Here is a 27,281-nt window from a genome sequence, read left to right as displayed (position 1 = left end):
AATTAGATTTCCGGTGGGAGGGGGGTTTACCAGGCTACAAGAAAACTCCCACGGGCCGAATTTGGCCCTGTCATATAGTGTCCTTACTGTAATGAACTATTGTTACTTCAGAGCTAATTAGACTGTTGAACGAGCAGAGAGACCATCGTGTGCCTCATAAATCTTCATGGCTACCGACAGTCCAGCACAAGTCTGTTGTATTTCCTCTAGGGATAGATGAATCTACCATTTCCCCTCCTGCTCAATTGCCCCACAATCTCGCTGTGGAGGGTGAGTGAGTGGTTGTCCATGATAACGCCCAGCTTCCTCGCTATATACACCTTTATCAGCTCCCCCACCCCATCCAGGGTAGCCCCAACGATTGAGCCAGCTTTCCTGACAAGCCTATTCAGATTGCTCATTCCTCCGGCATTAATGGAGGAGGCATGTGGTTTTAAATACCATCTCTAGGATCAACCAGTCTGCAGACCAGCCAGTGGAGGTCAGTGTGTGTGGGGAACTTGGGAAGATGTTTTTTTTTTCTCGTTTTTATGCTTTATTTCAGACAGGACTGTGTAGAGAAACTTAACTAATCGATTTCAACAATAATGAATTTACCGGGGCACGGTGGCACAGTCGGTAGCGCTGTCGCCTCACAGCTAGAAGGTCCTGGGTTCAATTCCCGGCGGGGGCGCTGGGGGCGTGTCCTCTCCTCTGCGTCATCAGTGCCCACACCCTAGGTGGGGTTGGCGAAAGGGCCTTTCTGTGTGGCGTTTGCATGTTCTCCCCGTGTCCCCTAGGGTAGGTACCCTCACAAAAACATGCAGTAATCCTGGTCTCTATACTGCCTCCCCCTGGTCAGCGGGGGCGCCTGATGGAGGGAAAAGGAACTGGTTGGAATAACGTGTTCCTTCCACGCACTACGTCCAACCGGGGAAACTCCCCCCCCCGTCAGGTGATAAGAAGCGGCTTGCTAGCTCCTCATGCATTGAAGGAGGCATGAGCTCAGTTCGGGGCTCTCCCCAGGCTGGCAGAGGGAGAGTAGCGCCCAGGATTACATAGGCAATTGGCACTGGGTGAAAAAATGGGTTACAAAATCGTGGGATAAACTATATATATATACGATGTATCTGTGAGCAGATCGGGAGGTTTAAGATTTGATCTACTGTATGAACCGCTCACACTACAGAATCATCTGGGCAGATAATCTCAAACGCGCCAGCGATTGTCGGGAGGGGCGTTTCCAACAGAAAATGTCCCCGATTATCTTGTAGTGTGTGAGCCCAGCTTATGGTGACTCTACGCAACCCAAACTTCTACCTATGTAATTTAGCTTTTATAACAAATATTGGTTAATATGTCCTCCCAGACAAATTAAACAAATGATTGTAATACTTTTCATGGCATGGCTCAACTATCTGTGTGTGTGTGTGTGTGTGTGTGTGTGTGTGTGTGTGTGTGTGTGTGTGTGTTAAACAAATGATTGTAATACTTTTCATGGCTCAACTATCTATGACTCTGTGTGTGTGTGTGTGTGTCCGTGCGTGCGTGCGTGTGTGTGTGTGTGTGTGTGTCCGTGCGTGTGTGTGTGTCCATGCGCGTGTGTGTATGTGTTTTATAAAATCCATGAAATTCAGTTACTCTTTTTAATAGACTGGAACATTGAAATCAAAGGATATTGCACATAAATAGGTAGTTTAAGTTAAGATAATCCTCACTAATGTTAATCGGCCCAGCTGACAGACCATACTATAAATGAAAATAACAGCATTGCATTGGTCTATCAACTGGTTTTCAGCAACATAAACATGTGCATCTGTTAGATCAGATGTTACTAAACCATTCATTAAATATATACATTTATTACACGGCTTGGTTGAATGCTTGATTCTGATTGGTCAATCGCTGAATTCAGCGGGATGGGCTCAATAACAGACTGCTGTCTAATGAAAGCCTCAGAGCACCTGCTCTTTCTTATCAATCTGTGTTGCTTGAATTTTATGCTGTATCCAACATGACAGCTATGTAAACAAACACATTTCATTTACAACTAAACATTGCTCTCAAGAATGTTTCTGAAAACATTTGAAGCGAGAAATAGACGATTCAATAACCAAAACTATTCTATTTGATCAACACTTCCTTGTTTTCCAAGGCGACTGTGTTGCACTGGGCAGACGCCCAGCGCAACACTTTAGGAATACTGTCATTACCGTAAGCAAGGAAATACTTAGTTTTGTTGTTACTTTTGGGTCAATATTTTAATTTATTTAGTAAGTAGCCGTGTAATAAGCGGGATAATTGTCGCCGCACCGGTAGTCCTTTAGGATGATTAAACACCTCGGCTTAGCCTCAGTGTTTAATCATCTGGCCAAGCCGGAGAGTCGGGTGTTATTTCTCAACAACTACCGTCACGGCGACAATCATCCCTTACATAATCTTTAAATATTGATATATATGTAAATAGATTAAATAGATTAAATTGAATGTGAAATATAAAAATCAGATTTGGAGACTGGTACAACCATTTGAATATTCGAAAATCTGAACTCATCCCTAATACAAAGTCCCCTCAGCATTTGACTCACCTTTAGCTGTGGAGAACAGACGGCAAAAGCTCTTTGCTGCTGTCAGCTGTGGTTGTGGCGTGCTCCGAAACCTTTCTCCGTTAATAAACTCGCCCTTTCCCAGGTAATGATCTGTCTCTGTCTGTCTACATGGGCCCTTTGTGATCCCTTAACCTTTCATCAGAAAGACATGCTCTCTCTTCTCTTCTCCTCTCCTCGCTACTCCATCCATCACTCCGTCTCACGTCCATGCCTCCTCCCCTCTCGCCTTGGCTGTTTAGTTTGCCCCAGCCTTTATTGTTTAATGCTGCCTGGCATTGGAGTTTGGAAATTCTATCAATTATGGCTGTGTGGCGGTGTTGTTTGTGTGCTGCATCTAATGTCCCTGAATTGTTAAGTGTCCATTGAAGCATTGAATGGTCATGGGTGATTGAAACAAAGCCCCTGTCCTCAGATACCGGGCTCAGCTCCATGGACTTCATTGTGTGGTGAAGCCTGAATGCTGACCGTTTACTGTATTGCATGCTTGTGTGGGCTCCTGTTGAATGAAACAAACAAATTATTCCTTCAATTATGGCATTAATGGCATAGAATCAAAGAGGATTTGTAAAAACAATGGACTGTTGATGAGAGACTTGGACCATACAGTACATCAGTACTATAATGTTTATAATCCCTTTTCTAAGAATAAAGGAATGCATAAGAGTACATTTTCATCCATGACGATTACGTTCCTTTTGCACAATATTCATGGCGAGTGCTTTCCTTTAGCACAGGGGTCTTCAACAGGCGGTCCGGGACCCCTAGGGGGTCCTCAGAGATATTGCAGGGGGGCCACCAAATCTTTGTGATTATGATAACTTTTTTTTTTGTATTACTTGAACCCTAGCATCCCTTGAACTTTAGCCAAAAATAGCAGATATACAAGCTCAAGGCGTTGTGAGCTTGTAGATCTGCTATTTTAGGCAAAGAGGTTTGGTGTAGAGGAGGGAAAAAAGCAGACTAAGTACAGAGTGAAAGTTCAGGTTTACTAAGTATTGATGGTTTAAGTGGTTAAATGTCTGAAAATACACATTAACATACACTGATGATAGTGCTATCAAACAAGTCCATGAAGCCTATAATCTATGAAATCAATATGAACCAGTTTAATCTGCAATACAATTCTATACAATAAGTAGTAGGGGGTCCCTGCTTCATCCCTCTCTCAGCTAAGGGGTCCTTGGGCTGAAAAACGTTGAAGACCCCTGCTTTAGCACAATATTATTGGCGAGTGCTTTCCTTTAGCACAATATGTTGTATCACCGTACCAACATAACGACATTGCTCTGTTTCCAAGACAACAGCTCAGGATATCCGATCAAGCTGTGATGAGACAGTAGTTTGATGTGGTGTAACCAAGCCTCTATATAGGACCCCATGGATTTCAAGTAATCTGTTATATTCATGGGATATATGTAAAAAAAAAAAAGTGTTCTCAAAAACAGAATTTCTTCCCCCTTAATTATTCTATCACCTGCAGCTTTTAAGCAATTAGTCCTAGGTTAATTGAGGAATACAGTTGAGGGGTAGTTTCTCATACCAACAAGTCATTTTTATTTGACAAATGAGCCAGTTTATTCACAAGGTTGTTTACATTTGTTCACTCCAGTCGGTGTCACACTTCGATACGTTCTAACAGAAACACCCTCTTAACATGGATGCTTGATTCCCATTTCATAGTGATTTGATACATTTATCCACATCATCTTAATGCTGCACGAGAGACAAAGTTGAGAGTTGAGAGACAAAAATGCATTGCACAACAGGAAGCCATAATAGTGTGACTCGTAAAGCCAGTGGCATTCATGGAGAGAGACAGGTGAAATAAAGGGTGACTTTAATGGATCTGTAGAAGACAAGAGGTGTAATAACACAATTGAGCTGATTGTTTTAGGTCATATTTCCTACAGTCCTATCAGTCAGAAAGATAACCCAGCAGTAATGCAGTGGCAGAGGGGGAAATTGCCCTGAAATATCACTCTGGGCTGTCAGTGAAACACTCTGAGCTAATGGCAGAAACTGTGTATAGCTCTGCTGTCTAGGATGTATTAAATAACATGTTGCTGTCACTCACAGCTCAAGTGTGTAACCTTTTATCCGTTCTCTACTTCTACCTGTCTCCCTGACTGGCTTCTACTCTCCAGTGGCTTTGCAGCTTCCGGAGGGCCTGCAGATGTTTGCCTGTGTCATTGCTGACATCATTGAGAGGTAAGTATAGCACTGTTCCTCAGCAGTCAAGATGAAGAAATAGAGAAATATGGTTCAGTCTGTTTGTTTAAAGTTTGCTGGAGTTTGTGAGTGAGTAGCAGCAGCAGTCGTCCTTGCTGAACTCAAGTCGCCACCATGTGAACTTGAACTGGCATGGCCACTCGGTACTCATTAGAAGAGCCAGAGTGTTATCATAATTCCCCGCCCTCACCCCTATCAGGGACTGCACAGAATATTAGACATGATTGCACTGCATGAGGACCGACCAGATATCACTGCTTCACTCACTCACAGTTGGAGGAGGGCAGAGACATTCTTCTTCTTAATTACATCTTGTTTCAGTCTGCATAGGCACTAAAACGCACGCACGCACGCACGCACACTTACGCACATATTATGCTGCCTAATCATTTGTCTTGTATACAGTTTCGGTCTATACTGTGGCGACCAGAATTTGTGCATCAGGGATCGATCAGTAGAATGATGCATTCGGCCACAAAAGGTATTCTTGTGTGTGGGTCTCTTGATGACCAAGACAAATATTTGCCCTCCGTTTCCATTTTTCTTCTCTGTTGTTGTTTCCATCGTCTCATTTCAACCTTCAGTTGGCCCCTCTCTCCCAGGAACAGTGAGTGCTAAGTGTTTTCTCAAAGAAAATGGCCATATCATTCAACATCCAGAGTGGATTCCTTTCATAGGTGTCAGGTCAATGCTAACCGGATTACCAGATGGAGAGAGTGAGGAATAGTGAGTGGTAGAGGTTTCCATAAGAGTTTTGGGCAGGCCGGATATTTGATTATTCACAGGAAACTTGGATCACGTTGGTTTGTCCATGCTATTCCTGTTCTCAACATGCTAGGGTATCTACTGTATATGAAGACACGAGCGCTTGAAATAAGCTCACTAATGAAGCGGCTACCTCAAGTCTTTTCAGGTGTGGTTTACCTCTGCATGCATTAATGTTGCACATAGCTACATATAAAATGACAAACGCTACACTATGCATATTTGGCACAACATGGCACGCAGATGGACGCGCACACACACACACACAGCACAACGGGGAGGACATATAAAGAGAAAACAGTGGGGGGAAGGGAATCGCAAGTGATGTGCTGTCCGGGCGGAGATGTGACTCTTTTATTCATTAGAATGCCTGCGTCCTGTCCCGGGCGTGTTATAATAGTTGGCTACTTCTTTATAAGGATGCCTGATCCCTTCGTCCAACTGTTTTCTATGCTCAGCAAGAGGGACTCACGTTTTTTTTTCTCCCCCTAAAACAAACATCTACCGGACATTCCCCGCATCTGCTGCTGTGAGTTTGAACTGATTTAGGCTACAACCATTTAACGTCTCCACTTCCAAAAAAAGTCTCAGTAGCTACCATCCCCCCCCTCTGGTGGGTGTGTGTGTGTGTGTGTGTGTGTGCAGCTAAAGCTAAAGTGTCGTCCTGCTACTTGGTGTGTTGAATTGCTGCTGCCGTAATCATGTAGTCAGTGCGTCCAGCGTGTGTCTGCACGCACACATGCGCTGTGCGTGTTATACCGTTTCCGGTTTAAGATGTTGCGTAAGGATGTAGAAATATTGCGTGGTCATTTAGTGCTTCAAATATGGGCCAGAAAACAAATACAAATGTATGCTGAACAATTAAAAGTAGACTATGCAATGGCTACAGGCATGATTGATTTTTCGGCAAAAAGTGTAGGAAATTGGTCTACTAGAACGAATCTCGACAAAGAATACGGATAAACAGGAAGTGTCGAACCACAAGCCAATTGTATAAATAGAGATAATATCCATGTCGGTTCCAAAGTCGGAGGCTTTTACATTCGGAAGGCGTATAAGCCACTTTGTGCATTCTGGTATTTTCACACGTTTGTTTAGTAATTCATTTGCACTAACAGAATTCTGGCGGGATGCCCTGATGTATCGGTTAGACCAATATATCGGTGGGCTCTATTGTGACCTGCAGTGAATAAACCTGTGGTTTTCACACAGAGCATTAACGTCTGTGTGAAAGGGGCATTTGTCATACTCACACAACCCACAGCAAGCAGTTAAAAGTGTGGGATGTGGGAATGAGACAAATGCCTGTTGATAGGCCCCAGTCTTATCAGTAACACCACTGCTATCAGTCTGAGGGCTGCCACTTGCTACCATGGCTTTAACCTCCCCACCATCGACATTAAGCAGTGCAGTTCAGAGACCATTGGTCCTGGAGTTAGCTAAATCCGCCCAATCTTTTCTAATGAGAGCAATTACTGGCAGCTAATTGCTTTTCTCACTGTCTTCACACCTCTTCATTCTGTCTCTCTTCTCTCACTATTACCCTCTTTACACCAATATGAGCATGTATTGGGTCGTTTAAATGTGGGAAAAGTCGCTAAAAATAGTTAAGTATGCCTTTTTCCCCCCTGGTGTGTCCCGTTGACATCACAAAGGCACGGAAAGGGGCAAAATTTGGCTTGACTGCCATGCTGCCATTTCATTCAAGCATTTCAGATCTCTTTCTCTCTCTCGCACACACACACACATTTAGAGCCCGACCGATACATCGGTGAGCCCGATGTATTGGTCATTTTGGACCCCGATGTCAATATCGGTCATTATTTCCCCCGATGTTCCGATGTTTTTGTCATTAATATTTTCACTGATTCTGCAATTGCTGCGCAGCTGTGGTAAAGGTGTTTATATTTATTTATGTGAAATCCACAAAGATTGCTAGTTTTCCTCAACAATCTCTCAATAATACTGAGTGAGATTAAAGTTATCTACCACTACAATGCCTTCCAGAGAGACCTATGAGCTCAATTAATTAATAAATGATATGAATGACTCGACGCAAGGCTCGTTAATTTATGGATCATGCAACGGTTAGGTATATATATATAGCAGATTTGTCTTCCTCTGACAACTTTGTAAAGCATTACCCTTACCGTGGGCCGTTCATTTAGCTCTTAGCGAGACTTTTTTCATTACGAAAATACAGTTTGGTTGTGCTCAAAGCCTGAGTTACTCGACACTCAAGTTTTAGGACCCCATCTCCAGGAGCCTGTAGTTTATAATAGATCCCATAGTCCGAAGGGACAGTTGTGGGTGTTATTGGTTGTTGTTGGTTGCCAGGGCGATTTCACAACCAATCGATGGACGGGCTCTGCCTGGCCTCGTCTGTTGCAGGATGCGGTGATAGCGTTGTGTCAATGTAATATGAAAACAAAGTAAATCAATTGACCAAAACCCAAATCCTATTTTTAGAATTGCACTACACCCCTTATCATTATGAATGAAACATTTTGAAAATATCAGATCTACAAGCTCACAACGCACCGCATAGCAACATGTTGTGAGCTTGTAGATCTGCTATTTTCAAATAGCCAGTGGTGGAAAAAGTTAAAGTATCAATACTGCAATATAGAAATACTCTGTTATGAGTAAAAGTCTGGAATTCAAAATGTACTTGAGTAAAGTACAAAAGTATTGGCATCAAAATGTACATAAGGTACCAAAAGTAAAAGTACTCATTATGAAGAATGTCCAATTTCAAGTTCTCAAATGTATACAAATCTTTTGAAAATAGCAGATCTACAAGCTCACAATTGTGAGCTTGTAGATCGGCTATTTTCAAATGGGCTGAAGTGGTTAATGTATGTTTTGTAATAATAATCAAAATATTCAAAGTAACTAGTAACTAAAGTTTTCAAATAATTGTAGTGGAGTAAAAGTATAATATTTCCATCTGAGATGTAGTTGAGTAGAAGTAAAAGTATTGGAAATTGGAAATACTCAAGTGAAGATCAAATTCCTCAAAATTGTACTAAGTACAGTACTTAAGTAAATGTACTTAGTTACTTTCCACCACTGCAAATAGCCTGAAGGGCTGAAGACTTGTGGTTAATGTACGTTTAGTAATAATAATTCAAATCTACAAAGTGACTAGTAACTAAAGTTTTCATATAATTGTATTTATGTTTATTTGTATTAATGTGATTGGATTTTATTTAAATGTTATCAATCTTGTATTCTTAACTTTAATGAAAAAACTAAGTTTTGAAGTTTATACGCTTTTGACATTTATTTTTTATTATTTTATTTCATTACAAAATATCGGTCAAAAACATCGTCAATCGGTGGTCCAGGACTCTCAAAATCGGTATCGGCATCGGACCCAAAAATCTGGCATCGGTCGGGCTCTACACACAATGCGCAATTACAACTTTGCAAACTACAGATGCACTGATTCAATGCACCCGATCCGATCCGATATATTAATTTGTATATTTCCTGATACGATAAAGGATTGAATTGAATAATAACTATTAATATTGTATTAACATATACGTGTTATTTTACCCAAGTACACACAGCACTTCTTATTAAATAGTAATTAATGTACTGTAATGTAAAGTGCATTACATTTAAATTCAAAGCAACTTATTGTTGAACTCTAGGTTCTGTGTCCAACAACCCAACTCGTAATATTCTTGGAGAAAACAAAATGTCTACTGGTTATATTGTAGGACGGGTTCATTACTAATTACAGTTTATACTAAAACGTTTTGGCTATTAGCTTAAAATTGTATGATTATAGAACCCGGCCATTCCGGCCTGGTGGATATAATAAATACAATAAGTTGTAACCTGTCAGTTATGACCAGCTATTTATTTAATATAATTTATGTATGCAGTTCAGTTGATGGCTACATTGTTATCTGTTTAAGTATACCTAGATCTTTTTATAAACAGAAAATGCCTTTCTGTTCACCTCCTACAATTAAGGCTACTGCCCACAAAAATATCAGATTGGAATCGTATATATTTTTTTCAACTAGATTCTGAATCATACTGCTTAGCAATGATCAAGATCTTTAGATCATATATATTGTTGATAAAGAAAGACCCCCCGGGGCTCCTTTTTTTCCCTCCGCCCATGCACTGTCTCCCTCTGGAGGCATGGCATGGAAGTAGTGTTTTTTTGCCCATCCAACCTCCTCCTCCCCCCCCCCCCCCGCCCAACTCGCACTTCGAGCAAGGAGGGAAACTTAAGGCGGCGCCGAAGCAAGGCTGCAGCTGTGTACGTTTTAGTATTTGCAGTTTTAAACTGCAATGATGAACCTGCACAATTAAGAATTTCACCCACCTTACTTGTAATGTGATGTGACAATAAAGATTGATTCTGTCTAAACATTATCACAGAAGTGAGGCAAAGAAAGGCATTTATGCAGATAATAACAGATCCTGTATACGCATATTTATATGCATATTTCAGAGCAGTTTATTGTTGAAAGAACTAAAGCAGCTTTTGAATGAATAAAAAGCATTGGTCTCATAAGCCATGTTCAGATATGGATACCGTTACATTTTCGGGAAACAAATTAACATAAGTTGCCGGCATAGGCAGTAGGAGAGGAGTTCTCACATGCCCTATTTTCCTGTACAGTTTGCGGTATGTACCGTTCTCATTTTTGGCAGATTGGTTGAGTACAGTACTAGCTACTCACGTGAGATATGACAGTAAGCACGCAGACTACGCATTTGGTGATGAGAATGATCAATATAGCATCCAAGTGCGATGATGCCATGTCTGGTATCAGGGTCTCAGGGCTGCATGCAGGTGACCTTATGTCACCCTGCTTAAATCCAGAATGACCAGAGGGGTTGTGGGGCTGTGCCAGCTACTACCACTCCCACCACCAATTATCACTCAGGAGACGGGGCTTGGATCCATATCAAAATGCGGATCAAAGGGCTAAGCTGTCCACTCAGTAAGGAGCTTGGGTGGGATGGCATACTAAGTCCTAACGATGGCAGGCTTCTCGACATTATAGCCCTGCTTGCAGTTAATACATGCATGGCCAAAATACATGCCTGACACAACCACACGAACGCACACACGCACGCACGCACGCACGCACGCACGCACGCACGCACGCACGCACGCACGCACGCACGCACGCACGCACGCACGCACGCACGCACGCACGCACGCACACACACACACACACACACACACACACACACACACACACACACACACACACACACACACACACACACACACACAATCACAATGCGTTGGCCAAAATGTAGGGTTGAAGTGTAAGTGGGTAATGTATGTTTTGTAATAATAATCCAAATCTAAAAAGTAACTAGTAACTAAAGTTTTCAAATAATTGTAGTGGGTAAAAAGTACAATATTTGTCTCTGAGATGTAGTGGAGTAGAAGTAAAAGTACTGAAAATTGGAAATACTCCAGTAAAGTCAAAATACCTCAAATATTTACTTAAGTACAGTACTTGAGTAAATGCACTTAGTTACTTTATACCACTGAGTATATGTAATCAGTTTCCTCACCCTGCAGGCAGGGTTAGCAGTGTTCTTTGCAGTGCCAGTGCCCTCTTTCTCTGTGATTCACTCCTTCACACACCCGCTGTTGATGATATGCGGGGAACTCAAAGGGACGTGAACTCAAGTAAACAGAAGGAAAGAAAGCTTTCACATCAGAAAGAACGGGTAACTTGGGCAGGCAGGTGATGATGCGTGTGTTGTCATCCCACCATATGTTTTATTGGCTTTGATAGTGTGCCAGCTGTCTCCATCTAACTTTGAATGGTACTTTTATGAACTACCTTTAACATTTACTGCCGTTGCTGCTTTTTCCACAAAGGAAGGACAGAGATAGTGAAGTTCCCAGAGAGAAGGGGTGTGTAGGTCCATCACCATCACCCCATTCATTCATGGCCCAATCCTGGCCACTGCGCAAGCATTTTATGTCCTCTGCCACTGTGTTCCTGGCATTAAAACTGTGCGGCTGTACTTGGAGACGTTGGCCTTTCACAGCTTCATAATCATGGGTATATAGCCCGACCAATATTTCGGCCTGGCTGATATATTGGCCATAATTTGACTATTTTGATGACATCGGTATGGCCAATTATGCAGCCGATGTGTCCCCAATTTTTAAACACTTTGGTCAACCTGACATTCCTATTTTGGGCATAAGCTAAATTCTTCAAATGTTTTCAAAAACTCTACAGGCTCCAAGCTATGAGCTTGTAGATATAGGCAATTCTTAAGTGGTAAAATAAGATTTCAGTTTATGTGTATTTTTTATTTACTTGTTTGCTTGTTCATTGTAGTTCAAAGATATTTTCATATATTGAAGTTTAATATACAGAATACTTATTTTGTATCTGTACTTATAAGTTTGTTTTTGAAAAACAGTAGAAAAACAACAGAAAGCCAATAAAAAATGACTTTGTGAATCCTTTAACATGAAAGGTGCCTAGCTTTTTGTTTGTTGGGATCACGTGATTTATTTATTTATTTTCACAAGCATTGGTGGAATTGCGGGTGAAGATGTACTGTGATCACTGATTTACGAGTAGTGTAACTAGTTACTCTTGGCAGGGAGTAATATTTAAAATTATATTACTTTTGAAAAGAGTAATGAGTAATATAGTAATATAATCATACCATCACACAACATGAATAGAAACTAGAAAGGTTTTTAGTTTGAAGACCATGCACTTTACCCAGACTCCTCCACTACCCAGCATCCGTCCACTCATCAGAATGGGCTCGTTCAATTCCAAGCAGGTGGAATCAATTCTGTGGTGGCTGCAGCCATGGCCCACGGCCTCCCAGGGTAAATGTCAGTGCTACAATTAGGATGGAGCCTGTATAGCACCTCCTTGCCCTCTCCTCACCTCCTCTTTTCTCTTCACACCCACAGCACAACTGAGCTGTAGGTAACAAGCTGTGTGTGCATGCGTGTGTGTGTGTGTTTATGTGCATATAATACCACCGTCTGTCTCTGGCTCCTTTTGATAAGGACCTCACACTGGGCTTGGATAGAACCGGGGCCCGCCGCTCCACTCACAGAGCATGTTCTGACTAATGAGCTTTCCTTCCAGGCAATACCCCTCGCTGCCCAGCCAAAGTCCATGTTGAACTCATAAGAGCCTCTCATCATCAACAGTCACCCACAACCTCTTCAGAAACCTGTCACTACCCAGCCAGACCTCCCATTGTTCCATATCACTGCCTCGCTCACAACCCACAGCTTTCATATGAAGTATACTTCATAGTCACAACGTGCGGGGCGAGTGCTCGGGAATGAACATTCAGGCTCTTACTATGACTGCCCCAGGTAGCGTATAGGGACTGCTCCATGTCTCTGTGGTGGAGCGACACCAGTGCTTTTTCCCACTGATGTAGAGGCAGTGGTGTTGAAGAGTGTAATGTGAATCAGCCACACCTGTCTCCCTGGAGGACCACCAAGAGACCGACATACCTCTGTATTTGCTAAATCTATATCAAATTTCTCCACCTGGACAGAGTGGGAAAAGTAATTGGTGGTGATACTGTGTGTAGTATACTGGGTTGGCGGGGAACACCTTGAAAATTGCCCGAGCTGTCGCGTAAATGCAATTCAGGCTCTTCTGAGATATAAGAAAAAAAGGTTATATCCTCCTTGACTCTTCATATCTCGGACAAGAGTGAATGAATCAGTCAGACGGTCTGATCTGGTTTAGGAGTCCAAAGGTCTACCCTTTAACTCCCAAATGAAATCGGACTAGTTGGTGAAGAAACCACAGCGGGGAACTGACTAGTCTGTAATTCTACTTTACGGCAAGTGGGCGGCCCAGCGGAAGGGCCACCAGTGTAATGTCTGACTCAATACTCGTATGAAATAATCACATAAACATATTCCCCTTATTCTTGGGTATGTTTGCTACAGAAACCGATGCACAGCGCTCAAGGTTACCACTTTCTTTCTCACCTTTCTCTCTTCCTACCCAACACCACTCAGACCAGCCATAATCACGCTCGTTTCGGATGGCGCATTCCCAGCCACATAATTGCACTCGTAGAGACATGCATAATATTATGCACACGAGGGAAAAATGTATGGGAAGAATATGGACATACGCTCATGTTCATGGAAATGAGCTCGGGGCTTTTAAAATGTCCTCTCCCAGTAATTGCACTGACATTGATATTCTTCTGGAAGTGAATAGAATGAGTCGGGAACTGCAAATTGTGAATAATAGAAAAGTATTGAGTGTGAAAACATTAATTGCAATCCTGTTTTACATAAACATTGGCATACTGCAATATTGGTGCAGAGTGTTCGATGCTCCCCTTCTGAAGCAACATTGAGGATGTAAAACCAGAACACAGTAGATATACCCTGAAAAAGGCTTTCACTTGGCGTCTCATTGTACCTGGGCTTCTCAATGGAAAAAGGTCAACGCATCTTACTTGTACTCCTGAAATGGAGAAAGTAAAGAGTTGCCATGAGGGGATAATATCATGTTTATGAGGTGAGCAGAAGAAATGCCCAAAGCTCTTGAGAGCCGTCTTGAGCTGAGGGAAATATTCGAACGTGCGAATGGTTGAAAGGAGAGCTGGTGTGATGTACAGACTAGAGGAGCTGAGACTGGTTGTGAAAATGAACAGAGGGGGCGAGGGACCATCAAATGACTTCAGGGGATAAAGTGACAGATGATGTAAGGACACTTTAGTGGCGATGGGGGGGCATTTGTCAGACCTTTAACTTCATCAATCCCCACAGTAAAAGCTCTTTGTAATAATTTTCATCTCAAAATTGTGACTACCTTCTTCTATCTGGGGAATTATATACTAGGGAAGGCAGTAATGTTCTGTTATTTTGTAAAATATATAATCTTCTCCCAATTTGAGCGTTTGAATGCACGTTAGATTGTGGCCAAATGGTCCCTCTGTTCTTAGTTTTACATCTACCTTTCTGGCTCATTTGTGACTGTTAACTGATGGATTTTAAAGTGCCCTATGAAAATGCTATTCATAAATGGGCATTTGATATGCCCTGTTGGAGTAATACATTTTCAGAAGGCTAAGCGGAAATTGAATGTTTTGAATGAGCATTTTGAGCCAGAGGCTCCAGCTTCACCTGTTCTGAGAAAGCTTTGGTGTTTCGCTCTGTTCCTGAGTTAACGGCACAGTAGCTTTTAATACCTCCCATTATCATTCATTCATCTCTTTATGCTCTTACAGATCTGATAACCACGGTTTCAGACAGGACATTATGATCTTTATAGGACCAGCTTTTAGTTTCTACCCTCCAGAGTTAAATGTGAGAGTTAACTTGTAATAACTATTACTGTAATGTATCTATTTGTAACTCTGAGTGTACAAAAAAAACAAAATGGACTTTAACACATTAACCGCCAAGAACGTAGTCCTACGGTCCGTTAAATCCAACTGTTAAGCGCCGAGACCGTAGCCCTAAGGTCCACGGTCTTTTCGCGCTAAAAATTTCCGGGTGCACTTATTATTATTTGGGATCCGGTTTTGACGATCACGTCCGCCCTCGTTCTACAGACGAAACTGAAACTCAATTCTCTTCCTGTAGTTTTTTCTCCTCGCATATCACTGTTTAACGTAATCCGCTCTAACTACAACATGGATGCCCCGTTTGACACGTGGTTTTCACTGGGAGATACAGTGAGATGTCGCCGAAGTAAACAGACCGTGTACGGCTCAATCTTAAGGATTTTAACAAGATCTATGGCGACATGAAAAAAACAAAAAAACAACAATAACACCTTGGCACTGGTGAGTACATTATGAGATTAACCTCTGGCGGTCGATGTGTTAAAGGAATATTTTCTAGTTCTCTCTAAATTTACTACAGTGTACTGTAGTAAATTGGATCGTGGCACTTTCATGGGTTCCTCCTCTGTGCAGTTCTTGATGAAGCTGCAGGTCCTCTTCATAGTGACCCTGTGCGCGGGGCTTTTGATTGCACACAAATGGATGAGATACACTCACAGAAATAGCAGTAAATGATCTTCTGTTGCAGGGCGGTTCAAGGACCATGCTTACCTTACTGTAAACATCTGTGCGAGCATCGTCCCATCCTCCATGCCTCAGTGTCTCTCTTTGCCCTGCTTCCTACTCCTGGGATATTTAGTGGCTGCACTTAGTCTATGCAATACTCACACTCTCTCTGTGGGGGGGAGATCCCATAAAAACAAAATGGGAGAACTCCATGGGAAGTGAGAGAGAGAGAGAGAGAGAGAGAGAGAAAGAGAGGGGGCGGGGGAGAGACATGTTATGGATGGACAGAAAGAGAGAAGTACTGTAGAGTAAAGGGCATTTAATCCACCTGTACAGTGACATTTGCCAAATTTCTTTTTGGAAGGTTGTAATTTGTCAGGATGGTTTGCATGTTTTGTGTGATGCAAAGCAGATTATTTATTCGATTTATTAATATTACGAAACCCTGCAGCAAAGGCGATCATCGGCCTCACATACTTAACCCCCGTCCTCACATCTCCCTCTCTCTCTCTTTCTTTCTCTCTCTCTTTAACCCACTCCCATCTCTTATCCCCCGACATCCTCCTCTGTCACTTTGCTTTTTCCCCTTCCTGAAACCAACACTTCTCTGAGACTTTCATTTTACTCCTCTACCACAATTTCTGTCCCTTGCTTCCACTAACTTGATTCTTTGTAAAAAGAAAATAATGAGGGTTGGTCTCTCCTGAATTACTCTCCTACCTAGGGAGAGGAGTCTTTCCCTATGCCAATATGTTCTCTCTCTCTCGCTCTCTCGCTCTCTCTCTCTCTCTTTCTCTCTGTCTCTCTCTCTCTCTCACACACAGACCTGTTCCGATGTGCAGCTGAGATTGAGCGTTGGAGGGTGGGGGGAAGGGGGGGTGTTGCTCGTGTCTGAGATGTAATGAAATTAGCCAAAATCAGGTGGAATCAGGAAATATTTTACCCACACGTTGCTCACATCTTTGTATGTACAAGGAAAGGCTTCGTGAGAGTATGGCACACACATGTTGGTGCTTCTGTGTGTGTTGATGTTCCTAGAAAATAGGCAAACATGCCATGTGTGCTGAGTGGAGCCGTCTGTCTGCAATGTACCTGTGTCACACATGGAGGTGTATTATTGCCTCTCCGTTGTCTATACCCTCGCTGACCTTCCCCGTCACCCTCTCTCTCCTGTGAGACCACTCTGCTACCCCTGCTATTATTAGTGCTGACTGCTGGTGGCGACTGTGGAATGGCTGGATAACCTGCTGTACATTAACATAGAGTGTGCAGGCTATGTATAAGACAGAACAATATACCGCTATGTCTGGTCAACATTGAACTCCCCTCATACTTCAGTATTTATCTCCGCTTTGCAGGCTAAGGACTCTTTTAACCCCTGTGTGTGTTATCTGTCTGTGCGCAACTAACCCCAAGGAACTCAATTGCCGAATATTTTGCACTTTGGTCAAAGACAACTGTGTTATTTCTGTCCTCAGACCCACCGTCCCCCCAGGCTATGGGATACGTGACCACAATTCTATGGGATGGGACTAGCCAATCGGGTGCTAGTTGTCAAATGTCTTTAACCTGTAAATACCCGCTCACAAACAGAGAACATACAGTGTTTTTGAACAATATCTTGAATAACCTTTTGGAATTTATACCTAGCTCAGAATGTTTATAGAGTAGTTCACCAAAATAATGACTGTTATTATCAATCCAGGCAATTGCTCTGTTTTGCATACAGTATATATATACTGTATATACTCAAAATAAAGTACAGAAGGTCAAGTTACTTATTTCAAAACCTTATTTCAGCTTAAACTGACAGTTATAATCCTCCTTTTACCATAAAACAAACCAAGGAGAGAAAAAAATGCCCTATGATGAATGACTGATCAGATAAAAGATAAAACAATCATTGAATAAATTACATCAAGGCATTAAATGATAACTGAGTGAACAAAGTATTGATCAAATTATGTGCAGTACTGAAATAATGTAGAGTATGATTGTCAACTGAAATTATATTGTAGCTACAGATACTTGCTGTATCTATAACTTGTGATGTGCACTGTATCGTTTTTAATGAGTTTCGTTTTGCTCAACGTGTGCTCACCTCCAGCCATGGCCGTCAGTGAGGACGATTTTTACACAAAGTGTGCGAGCGCGTCTCCAACTTGTTTCAATATTTTACAGAGTTTTCTTGCCGGGTGCGCGGTCTAGAAGAGTTACTTAACAATAATAGAGAATACCAGCACTCACAGAACTGTCCTTAAGGCACTTTCATTTATAAGTTGGCATGGTACACTGTAGACCAAACAACGTATGTGTTTCGGCATCAAGCCTTCTTTAGTGTTGTGTATAGTGAGGATGATCCGCAGGAGGATGCACGAGACAGGTCTCCATACTTTAATCTGTGTACTGTATTTCTCTGTGTGTAGTCCCAAAGGACACAGATTCTTGTGAATAGTCGCATTGTAGATGTTCTTATGTGGCACACTTGAATCTCTGAACACATCTGTCACATCCTTTCAGTATTTTCTCACCAGTTTCTGACACGTATTGTATAGCAAATAGTTGAACATCGTTTTTAAATCAGCACTACGGTTACTGAAAAATGTCCATTGGGAGATTGTCAGCATTTTGTAGCAATGTAACCGTTTTTAATCCCTGTGGGGAAGTTCTAATGGTAAACAAAGGGAATAGGAGCTAGCCAATAAACAAAACAAAAAAAACAGTTGCTAGCTAGCTAATTCCATTCGTAACCATTTGCAAATGGAATTAACAAAATTCTAACAAGTTTCCAGTGGAAATTAAGTTTCCAGTGGAAATTAAGTTTCCAGTGGAAATTAAGTTTCCAGTAGAAATTAAGTTTCCAGTGGAAATTTCTCAATAACAATAGTATCGGCATTTCATGGTCTGGGACATTTTCTTTTATCATTTTTGTGGTCCTCTCCCCTCTCTTCTGTGGTGTTCAGCTACACGCACACGGGCGCACTCGCGTGTAGGCAGTGTCTCGGCCCCCAGGCTTGTCTCAGGGCTGTGTCGTGGCACACAGCTGGGAGATTGTAATATTTTTGCTGTACATAAATCACCGTGACAGCAAAGGGGCTGTGTAAAAGCTTAGCACACATAGATCAAGCAGTGTATGCTTATTAGGTTTCTTTGAGGGCTAATTTGTGGTAAAATGTTTTGTTTCAAGTGGCTTGAACTCCTTTTTCTTCTGTCTGTGGTTTTAAAATCTCTGTCTTTTGTCACTAGTTTCCAACCACTAGAATGAAATTAAGGCCAGAAGCCAGCCAGAAGGCCATGCTTTCTGAGAGCTTTAACTGATTCACTGCCAATCACGTAGATCTACGCGAACCTATTTAAAGCCGCCACGTGCCAGTCGCGTAGATCTACGTGATTTTTTTTTTTTTTACTTAATTTTTTTTCCAATTTGACCCAAAGACCAAGGAGATATGATTTTTGATCTAGACTCCTATCCACTTCCTTGTTAACTTAAAACTTAAAAATTCTGTATCTCGGCTCCTGAGTACTTTTTTTTTTTCAATTAAGAATCTCTGGCACTGGCTAAAATAATTTGAAAATACCTCTGGCAGTTAATTGAGGTGAAACAATCATTCCAACAGTCAGACAAAATATATTTTAGACCAAGTAGCCAAAACATGTTGCTGTTTATGTTTAGGTTGTTAGCAAAAACTCAAGTGACAAAGTTGAGAAAAAAACTTTGGAAGCCTATTACGGACGAACGGTAAGGACTATCAAAATGGGTAATTATGTTTATCGCATAGGTCCAGAAATCATGTGTACCGATTTTTGGGGGATTTGGATCAAATCTGTTGGAGGAGGAGCAAAAAGTGTGTTTTGAAGAAAATTAGAAATGGCAGAAAATCTATACAGACGTATTATGGGGAGTTGCGTCATGACCCAAGGAATCCAGGGAAAAATACATTTTGATTCTACGACCTACGGTTCAAGAGCCGAAACGTAAAGTGGGCTGTTATAGCGCCACCATGAGGCCGACTGGTGTAATTAGTTTTTCGTTTGTAGGCCAAGTCAATGGGGGAAATGTTTTATTATTATTATTATTATTATTTGACAGATGGCTCGAGTGTGTGCCGCGAAAACTATGGGAGGAGTAGTTCATAAAAATTTGGGTTGCTCTAGAAAGGTAGATAAGAAAGTCGCCCAAGTACTATAGTGTGTTGCCCTTTCGGGCAACCACACTAATTACCCTTCTCAAAGAGTATGATACCAACAATGATGGGATTTTTCAGGAGATTTCTTTCTCTGTGTGGAGTTTGCATGTTCTCCCCGTTTTCCCTAGGGTAGGTACCGTCACAAAAACATGCAGTAATCCTAGTCACTATACTGCCTCAACCTGGCCAGCCGGGGCGCCTGATGGAGGGGAAAGGAACTGGTTGGAATAACGTTTTCCTTCCACGCACTACGTCCAACCAGGGAAACTCCCCCCTGTCAGTTGACAAGAAGGTCAGTTGGCTCTTATGCATTGAAGGAGGCATGAGCTCGGCCCTAGCCTCCCTAGGTTGGCCGAGGGAAGGTACAGTAGTGCCCAGGATTACATAGACAATTGGCACTGGGTGTAAAAAATTGGGTTACAAAATCGTGGGATAAGAATTTAGGAAAAAAAATAAATAATAATAATGTAAACTGGAACGATAAAGGAAAAGGCTAAAATGTGTTATAAACAGTTTTGAAAAGTTGTTGAAATTTCAACCGGGATGACTAGTTCCTCAAAAACACGTATTGATTTCGCTTTCACCAATATTACAGGGCTGTCTGACCACAATATGATTGAGAGAATGATCATTAACACATTGAGTGCCAGTTTTTTTTTAAAACAGGGTACAGTCAGTGCCTGGATTTTTAACCATTTTTTAACCTTTTTCAAGTAGTCACAAAATATTTTCAGTGATCACCGTCCTCACGGTGATCCCCTCATTACACACATAGAGGTCTCGTACAATCCGGGGATTTTTTTTTTAAACATTCGGTAATCCGTTCCATAGTTGCAGCCAGTTGAAAATAGTCAAAAATAGTCAAAAATACATAGTAAAAAAAAAAAGGAGCCGAGATACAGGCTTTTGAAGTCATAAGTTAACCAGGAAGTGGATTAAAGTCTAAATCTTCGAAAAATGATATCTCCTGGTGCTGTGAAGGAAAAAAATAATAATAATTGTAAAACATTTTTTTTCTTTCTTTTGGCACATCTCGTTTGGATTCTCAAAAACGGTCCGGACCGTTTTTGTCACTCAATGTGTTAAAAGGGATTTAGGTTAAAAAAAATCTAGACCAGTATAATTCCCTAAAGCCAACTAAAGAATTGAATTGGAATGGACATTATGGATGGTAACTGTAATTCTTTCATGATGGCTGGACTTCAAACAACCATACACAACTTAATGAAGAAAGTGAAACGCAAACCAACTCAAAGAGATAATCTACCCTGCTTAAATGAAAAAAAATATTCATGATTCATGAAACAAATGAACCGTGCTCTGAAGATGGCTCTCAAGAACGAGAACGTTAGCCTATTTATTGCACTGAGAAATAATGTTACAATGTCATAATTATGATGTGTTCATTGTGATGTTTTGTCTTGCTTTATGTTACTGTCATATACTGTAGATGCCTGTGCTATGCTTTATGTTTCCTGCTGTGTGAGCTTTCCTGTGCTGGAATACTGGATTATTCTCATGCTGCTCATAATGCATCTTGGCAATGTTTGCATCGTTTTGCCCATTTTTCGGTGCATTTGTGTTATGTACTGTATGTTCTTTTATGGTTGTTAAACCTTCAATCTTTCCAGAGACTACAGATGAAATTATTAAAGAGCTTGTATGGATAAATCTGCCACATTTATATGGTCCATCTTGTTCTCTTGTTTATTAACATGCAGTGTCCCTTTTCAAAACCTTAAAACTTAAACTGGAAAAAGCAATTTACAAGCACAGTGTGCCAGTAAAGTTTACAACGTAACATAATATTTTCAGTCCAAAGTAAAAGAGAATTTGTTTTAAGTAATGCAAATCTTTTTGTAATCACAATCCAATATTACATCTCTGCTCCACCCCCCCCGGCACAATGCCTTTTCATAATCACAAGCAATACCAAAACAATTATTGTCATCGGTTTGGATAGTAATTGTGCTTTTCCTCTGGACAGCAGAGAGAGGCAGAGAGTGAGTGTGTGTGTGAGAGAGATACAGTTGGCTTTTATATTTCATCCGCATCTGTGCTTGTCTTACTCACTTTATTTACATTACACATGACTTGCATTTCAGGCATTGCAATGGAATGATGTGACTGTTAGATGTCTTGGGGGCATGACTGTATTTTTCAAAAAGTAAAAGCATCAAACCCAGATGTAAAACATGACAGGATACATGTACACAGACACACATACGCAGAGGCACCTGATTATCGAACACACGGAGGCAGCGCATCGCTGGTTAAAATGCAGCCTGTTCATTGTCATGATGGCTTTGTGTTTAGTGTTTCGGGGACAGTGGACGTTGGTCGTGCCATGTGTCTGGTGTGGCACTTAACTGTGGAGATGACATTCCTGTCATTGTGAGACGAGGATTTCATCTCCCGCGGACAGCTGGACAGGATAGATCGGCTCTCATGGCCGCTCTGCCATTCTCTACGAATCCAGCACATCAATACCGTCTTTGCTAATATGCAGTGATGCATTCATTGACTGTTAGCCTGTTCCCTTCGCACCTACTGTTGCTCATAGACTTGCATTTGCACTCCGCGATGGTTGTTTTGACAAGCAGTCAGTGAGCAGTACATCACACATACTGAGCTATGTGCTAAAGAGGCTCCCTAATTAACAAGGACTTTTATTGAGTTCACAGACTTCTCCAACATCTTAATTACATCTTAATGACATTTCAGTTAAAATGGTTGAGCTCTAGAGCCTGAGAATGGGGGGCGGGGGGTTGTGGGGCAAAATCACAGCTGACATACCCTGAGGAAAGTGGAAATGGATTGCGGCCTATCAAGGAGGGAATGAGAGAATGATAGAGGAAGGGAATGGAAAAAGGAGGGCAGGCAGGGAATGGAAAAAGGAGGGAAGGCAATGGAAAAGAGGAGATGGCGAAATGGAGATGTGACTTATATTCATTAGAATAAATGGTGAGAGGAGGGGTTAGGGTTGAAAGTGGAAAGAGGGCGCAAGAGAGGGATGTGTGGCTCTCTGATTTTAGTTTCTACCTCTGTCTCTGCCTTACCTCTCTTTCTATGCATGCCAAATGTGTATATTGGAGTGCTCAACCAAGCCAGTGGCACCGTAGGGTATTGTTTGAACCCCAGTCTCCATGGTGGTGGTGAGCAGGAACTTTACCCTGGCGCTACCCCCCCCCCCCCCCCCCCCCCCCCCCCCTGGTACTGTTCTTTGACCAGTAATTACTCTGGAGAACACGTCTCATTGGGGCGTCCTATATGTCTAATTTATTGCCAGTATCTTTCTTCAGTATACACTCACTGGAATAATGACATGTGCATTTTCAATGAGATGAGTGTGATAATGGTATTTCTGACTGCGAGGCGGTTAGATTCGATCCAACGGTTCGGCTATGCTGTAGTTTGGATTGTAGATGATGATGGTGGAGCTGCGTGATATGCTGTGGGTCTCCTCCGTGTTCTGGTGTAACGAGTGGTGTACATCACAGAGGAGATTGTGTGCACATCTTGTACCTGTATTTAGGCCATGTGCTGGACATCAAGGCAAATATCAAGGAGAAGAAGGTAAAAACATCCGCAAACTGGTTTAAAGCTCCCAACATTATTTTATTCTCTTTAATGGTGCAACATTTCGGGGGCACAGTGGCACAGTCGGTAGCACTGTCGCCTCACAGCTAGAAGGTCCTGGGTTCGATTCCCGCCGGGGACGCTGTGGGCGCTGGGGGTGTGATCTCTCCTCCGCGTCATCAGTGCCCACACCCTAGGTGGGGATGGTGAAAGGGCCTACTCTGTGTGGAGTTTGCATGTTCTCCCCGTGTCCCCTAGGACAGTAATATAATCTCTATACTGCCTCCCCCTGGTCAGCCGGGGCACCTGATGGGGAAATGAACTGGTGGGAATAACGTGTTCCTTCCACACGCTACGTTCTACCGGGGAAACTCCCCCCTGTCAGGTGATGAGTAGCGGCCTGCTCACTCCTCATGCATCAAAGGAAGCATGAGCTCAGTTCAGGGCTCTCCCCAGTCTGGCAGAGGGAGAGTAGTGCCCAGGATTACAAGCTTAGGCAATTGGCACTGGGTGAAAAAATGGGTTACAAAAATCGTGGGATAGAAAAATATTTCAACCTTATACTGTAGGTCTTCATCAGGCAAATATCAATGAGTAACGAGTGGGGTAACCTTCAGCTTTTTGGAGGATGCACACATTTATGTGTCTCCAAACAAAGTGGGTAGACTGTCAAATTCTAGGACGGAAGTTAAACTGGCAAGCGAGCCAACTGGAGCGCTAAGTTCACAGATCTCTACACGGAGGGATTACATGATTCTCAGTAACCCATTATCACCGTGCTGCTCTCGATCGCATTTGCATAATGAGCAGCAGGGGCACTGCAACACGCACGGACACACACGCACACACACACACGCACACACCCACGAACAAAATCAAGACCTTGACGAGAGAGGAGGATAAGCAAATGAAATCTTCTAAAGCAAATATTTATTTACGAGATGAGTTGCTCTATCTGCCCGCTATGTTTTCCTGGGCTCAGCTGGCCCAAGCTGTCCTTCACACTGAGAGCAGCAGCCATTGGAGGAAAACAGCCAAAGAGAAAGACAACGAGAAAACCACAGGATGCAGGTGGATGAGCTTAAAAACATTCACACAATAGCGTGTGCACTGAGTTGCTGGCCAGATGGTGCGTCGACCGTATGAACGCAAAATTGACCATATGTTTATATATATATAAATATGTTTTATATCCCTGGTTCTATATAGTTTTAGTCATCCTCTTCAACATCTCAATACTTCATATAAAAAAGAAAAGTCCTGCAGGCTCCCAAACAGAGTGTTGAGAAGAAACGGACAGACAGACAGCTGGTGGATTTGAGTTCAGAGACTGGGCAACAGAAGAGATAATAATGAGTCTTTTTTTGGTTTATATAGCCGCAGTTCTGCCGCAGTCTCTGTACTGCTACTTGTGTTCTCCCCAAGCCCCCCTCTCACTATACTTTCAACACTACCTATCTAGCCTAAATCTGTCAACACAGAGCCACAAACACCAGGCAAAAAAAACACCATTTAATACCCAGCCTCCCTACCCTGCAGTGTCTCTGTGCCATCCCATCCCCAGTTGCTTTGTGTCCTAACATTTAACTTAGCCTTTGTGGATTTCACCTTAAATTTAAGTTTCTTCTTGAAACGATAAAAGACATATCTCCATTTTTTCTTTCTCCTCCCTTTTGGACAGCTACATTGACTGTTCTTTCCATCAGATCTAAATCCATACTTGCCTGTTTTTTTTGTTGTTTTTCAACTTTTTGTTTTGTTTGGTAGAGAGCAAGGCCCCCACAGTCTGTTCAATCCGTTCTCATCATCTGTTGCTGAGACCAGTCATCCTCTTCACACAGCCAGATGTGCTTTCAAATCCAAGCCAGGGATTGGCTGACACAGACCCCTATCATCAAATCTGCTTCTATATCTACAGTACCAGCCCTGGCTCTTTCTCCTGCTTGTGTAGTCTACCTCCATTCCCGCTATTGATTTCAGACCCGTTGACTCCCGTTAGGGTGGACTTGAACTCGCAGTCAGCTTTGGAACCGTTCAAGGTCCCATTGGCTAGTCGTTGGCTGTGAAGCGTTTGTGTCAGTCATTGAGTGCCATCCCAGCAGGCACTGTGTAGTGTGCTCTGTCTCCGATGAGTGGGGGGTAGATTGATCGCATTCAGCTCTATCATAATCGCCCCAACACAGCTCGCTATGCTGTGTGTATTGATCGCTGTGGTAACGATTGGGGGAGAGGTGCGTACGGGTTGCGACTGCACTGATTAGTGTACCTGTGTGTGTTTGTGTGTGTGTCCTTCCTAGATTCACAGAAGCAGACACTATTGTGATGGGGGATGTGACGTATGGGGCCTGCTGTGTGGACGACTTCACTGCCCGTGCCCTGGGAGCTGATTTCATGGTGCACTATGGCCATAGCTGTCTGAGTGAGTCACTTTCTCTATACGTTTCTCTTATTTCCTCTTCTCCATCCCCCTCAATTGCTCACCTGAAGGCTCTCACTTTGTTTCTCCCCTCTACCTGTGTTTAACTTGCATGTGTATTTGCACATGCATGCAGATTAACAACTATACCACCTATTGATCGTCCCAGGTGACATGCTGCCCAGGCACCAAAAGCCAGACAGGAGTTCTTCACTAAAACTTGCTAGTACAGCTGTAGTTCATCCTATATTATATTATGATATCTAACAGTTTATTGCAATAAAAATGTTAAGCATGTAGATTGGCTATTTTCGGCTAAAGTTGTCCTTAGAATAGGGATGCTAGGGTTCAAGTTTTTAATGTAAAAAACAATGATCCTAAAGAGATTTGGCGGACCCCCTGTAGCAACTCTGAGGACCCCCTAGGGGTCCCGGACCCCTGTTGAAGACCCCTGCTTTAACGGGGTAATTAGGTAGCATTGATGACATTTACCAGACTAACGTTCATACAGGTTGAACAACGACAACAGCGGTGTGTGTGTACGATGAGGGTTCGCAGGTCTGTTTGTCATATAAGCGATTTTGGGCTTATGTGGGCGCACCATCTACAATGGTCTAACTGAGCAGGAATAGTAACATTCACCACACTAACTGTCATTGTTGACAACGTGATTTCACAGCTGCGTCAGCCACGACAACCACGTTAGCTACATGCTACGGTGAAAGTGCGTTAGCATTAGCCGCATGCTAACGGCTCATGTTAAGCACCCCTGGCCACTAATCATTCAAATACAACGAACGCTTTCACAATAGTGGACATAAACATTTGTTACATTAGTAGCAGGCTGCAGTGACCTAAAAGTCGTGACAATAGGAATGACAGGGCGATTTATTAGAGAAATGACGGTGATTGTGCTGTCCAGTTTAGCGTGTCTGTGATGTCTGCAGGGAGCTGTGTGTCTGGTGAAGGGGACGTAGGGAATGGAATGTGGCAAGTTTGTGTTGCCATGTTCTTCGATTGTAAGCGGTTTAGGGGCAACTTTGGTGGTAGTGTGTTGGCGTTGGTTGTGGAAGTGCAGGTGGGTGTAGGGCGCACTTCGTGGGACCTTGTGTTCATGTTTTTTCATGAAGCTGGTTGCTTGTTGCTCGCGCACAATCTGGCAACACCGGTGAAAGACGACACCGGTGAGAGACGGTGGCACAGGGAAAGTGCGAGTCCACGCATACGCATGCGCAGTTTTTTTTTTTACCCTGTTACCTATTACCTCACGCATGCGCCTGCATCCCAATTGTATATATAGATGAAGGACTGGAGCCCATAGATAGGTGTGTGTGCAAAGGAAAGCAAAGCTTAGACACAGATGGAACAATGGATGAACTACAGCTTAGCAAGTTTTAGTGAAGAACTCCTGTCTGGCTTTTGGTGCCTGGGCAGCATGTCACCTGGGACGATCAATAGGGTGCATGCATTAGGGCTGTC

General features: G+C 42.5%; 1 protein-coding gene across 1 annotated transcript in view; it reads left to right on the top strand.

Annotated features, from left to right (window-relative positions):
• dph1 (diphthamide biosynthesis 1) overlaps positions 1 to 27,281 on the top strand; it is a 78,481-nt gene that overhangs the window by 14,392 nt on the left and 36,808 nt on the right. The window contains exons 3-4 of the mRNA XM_080429631.1: positions 4,733 to 4,796; positions 25,684 to 25,805. Coding sequence (XP_080285757.1) covers positions 4,733 to 4,796; positions 25,684 to 25,805 — 186 coding nt within the window. The remainder of the gene's footprint in view (positions 1 to 4,732; positions 4,797 to 25,683; positions 25,806 to 27,281) is intronic.

Source organism: Gymnoscopelus braueri (assembly GCF_963280865.1).
Source record: "Gymnoscopelus braueri genome assembly, chromosome: 5".
In the NCBI taxonomy this organism is placed as follows: domain Eukaryota; kingdom Metazoa; phylum Chordata; class Actinopteri; order Myctophiformes; family Myctophidae; genus Gymnoscopelus; species Gymnoscopelus braueri.
This window is presented reverse-complemented; position numbering and strand designations above follow the sequence as displayed.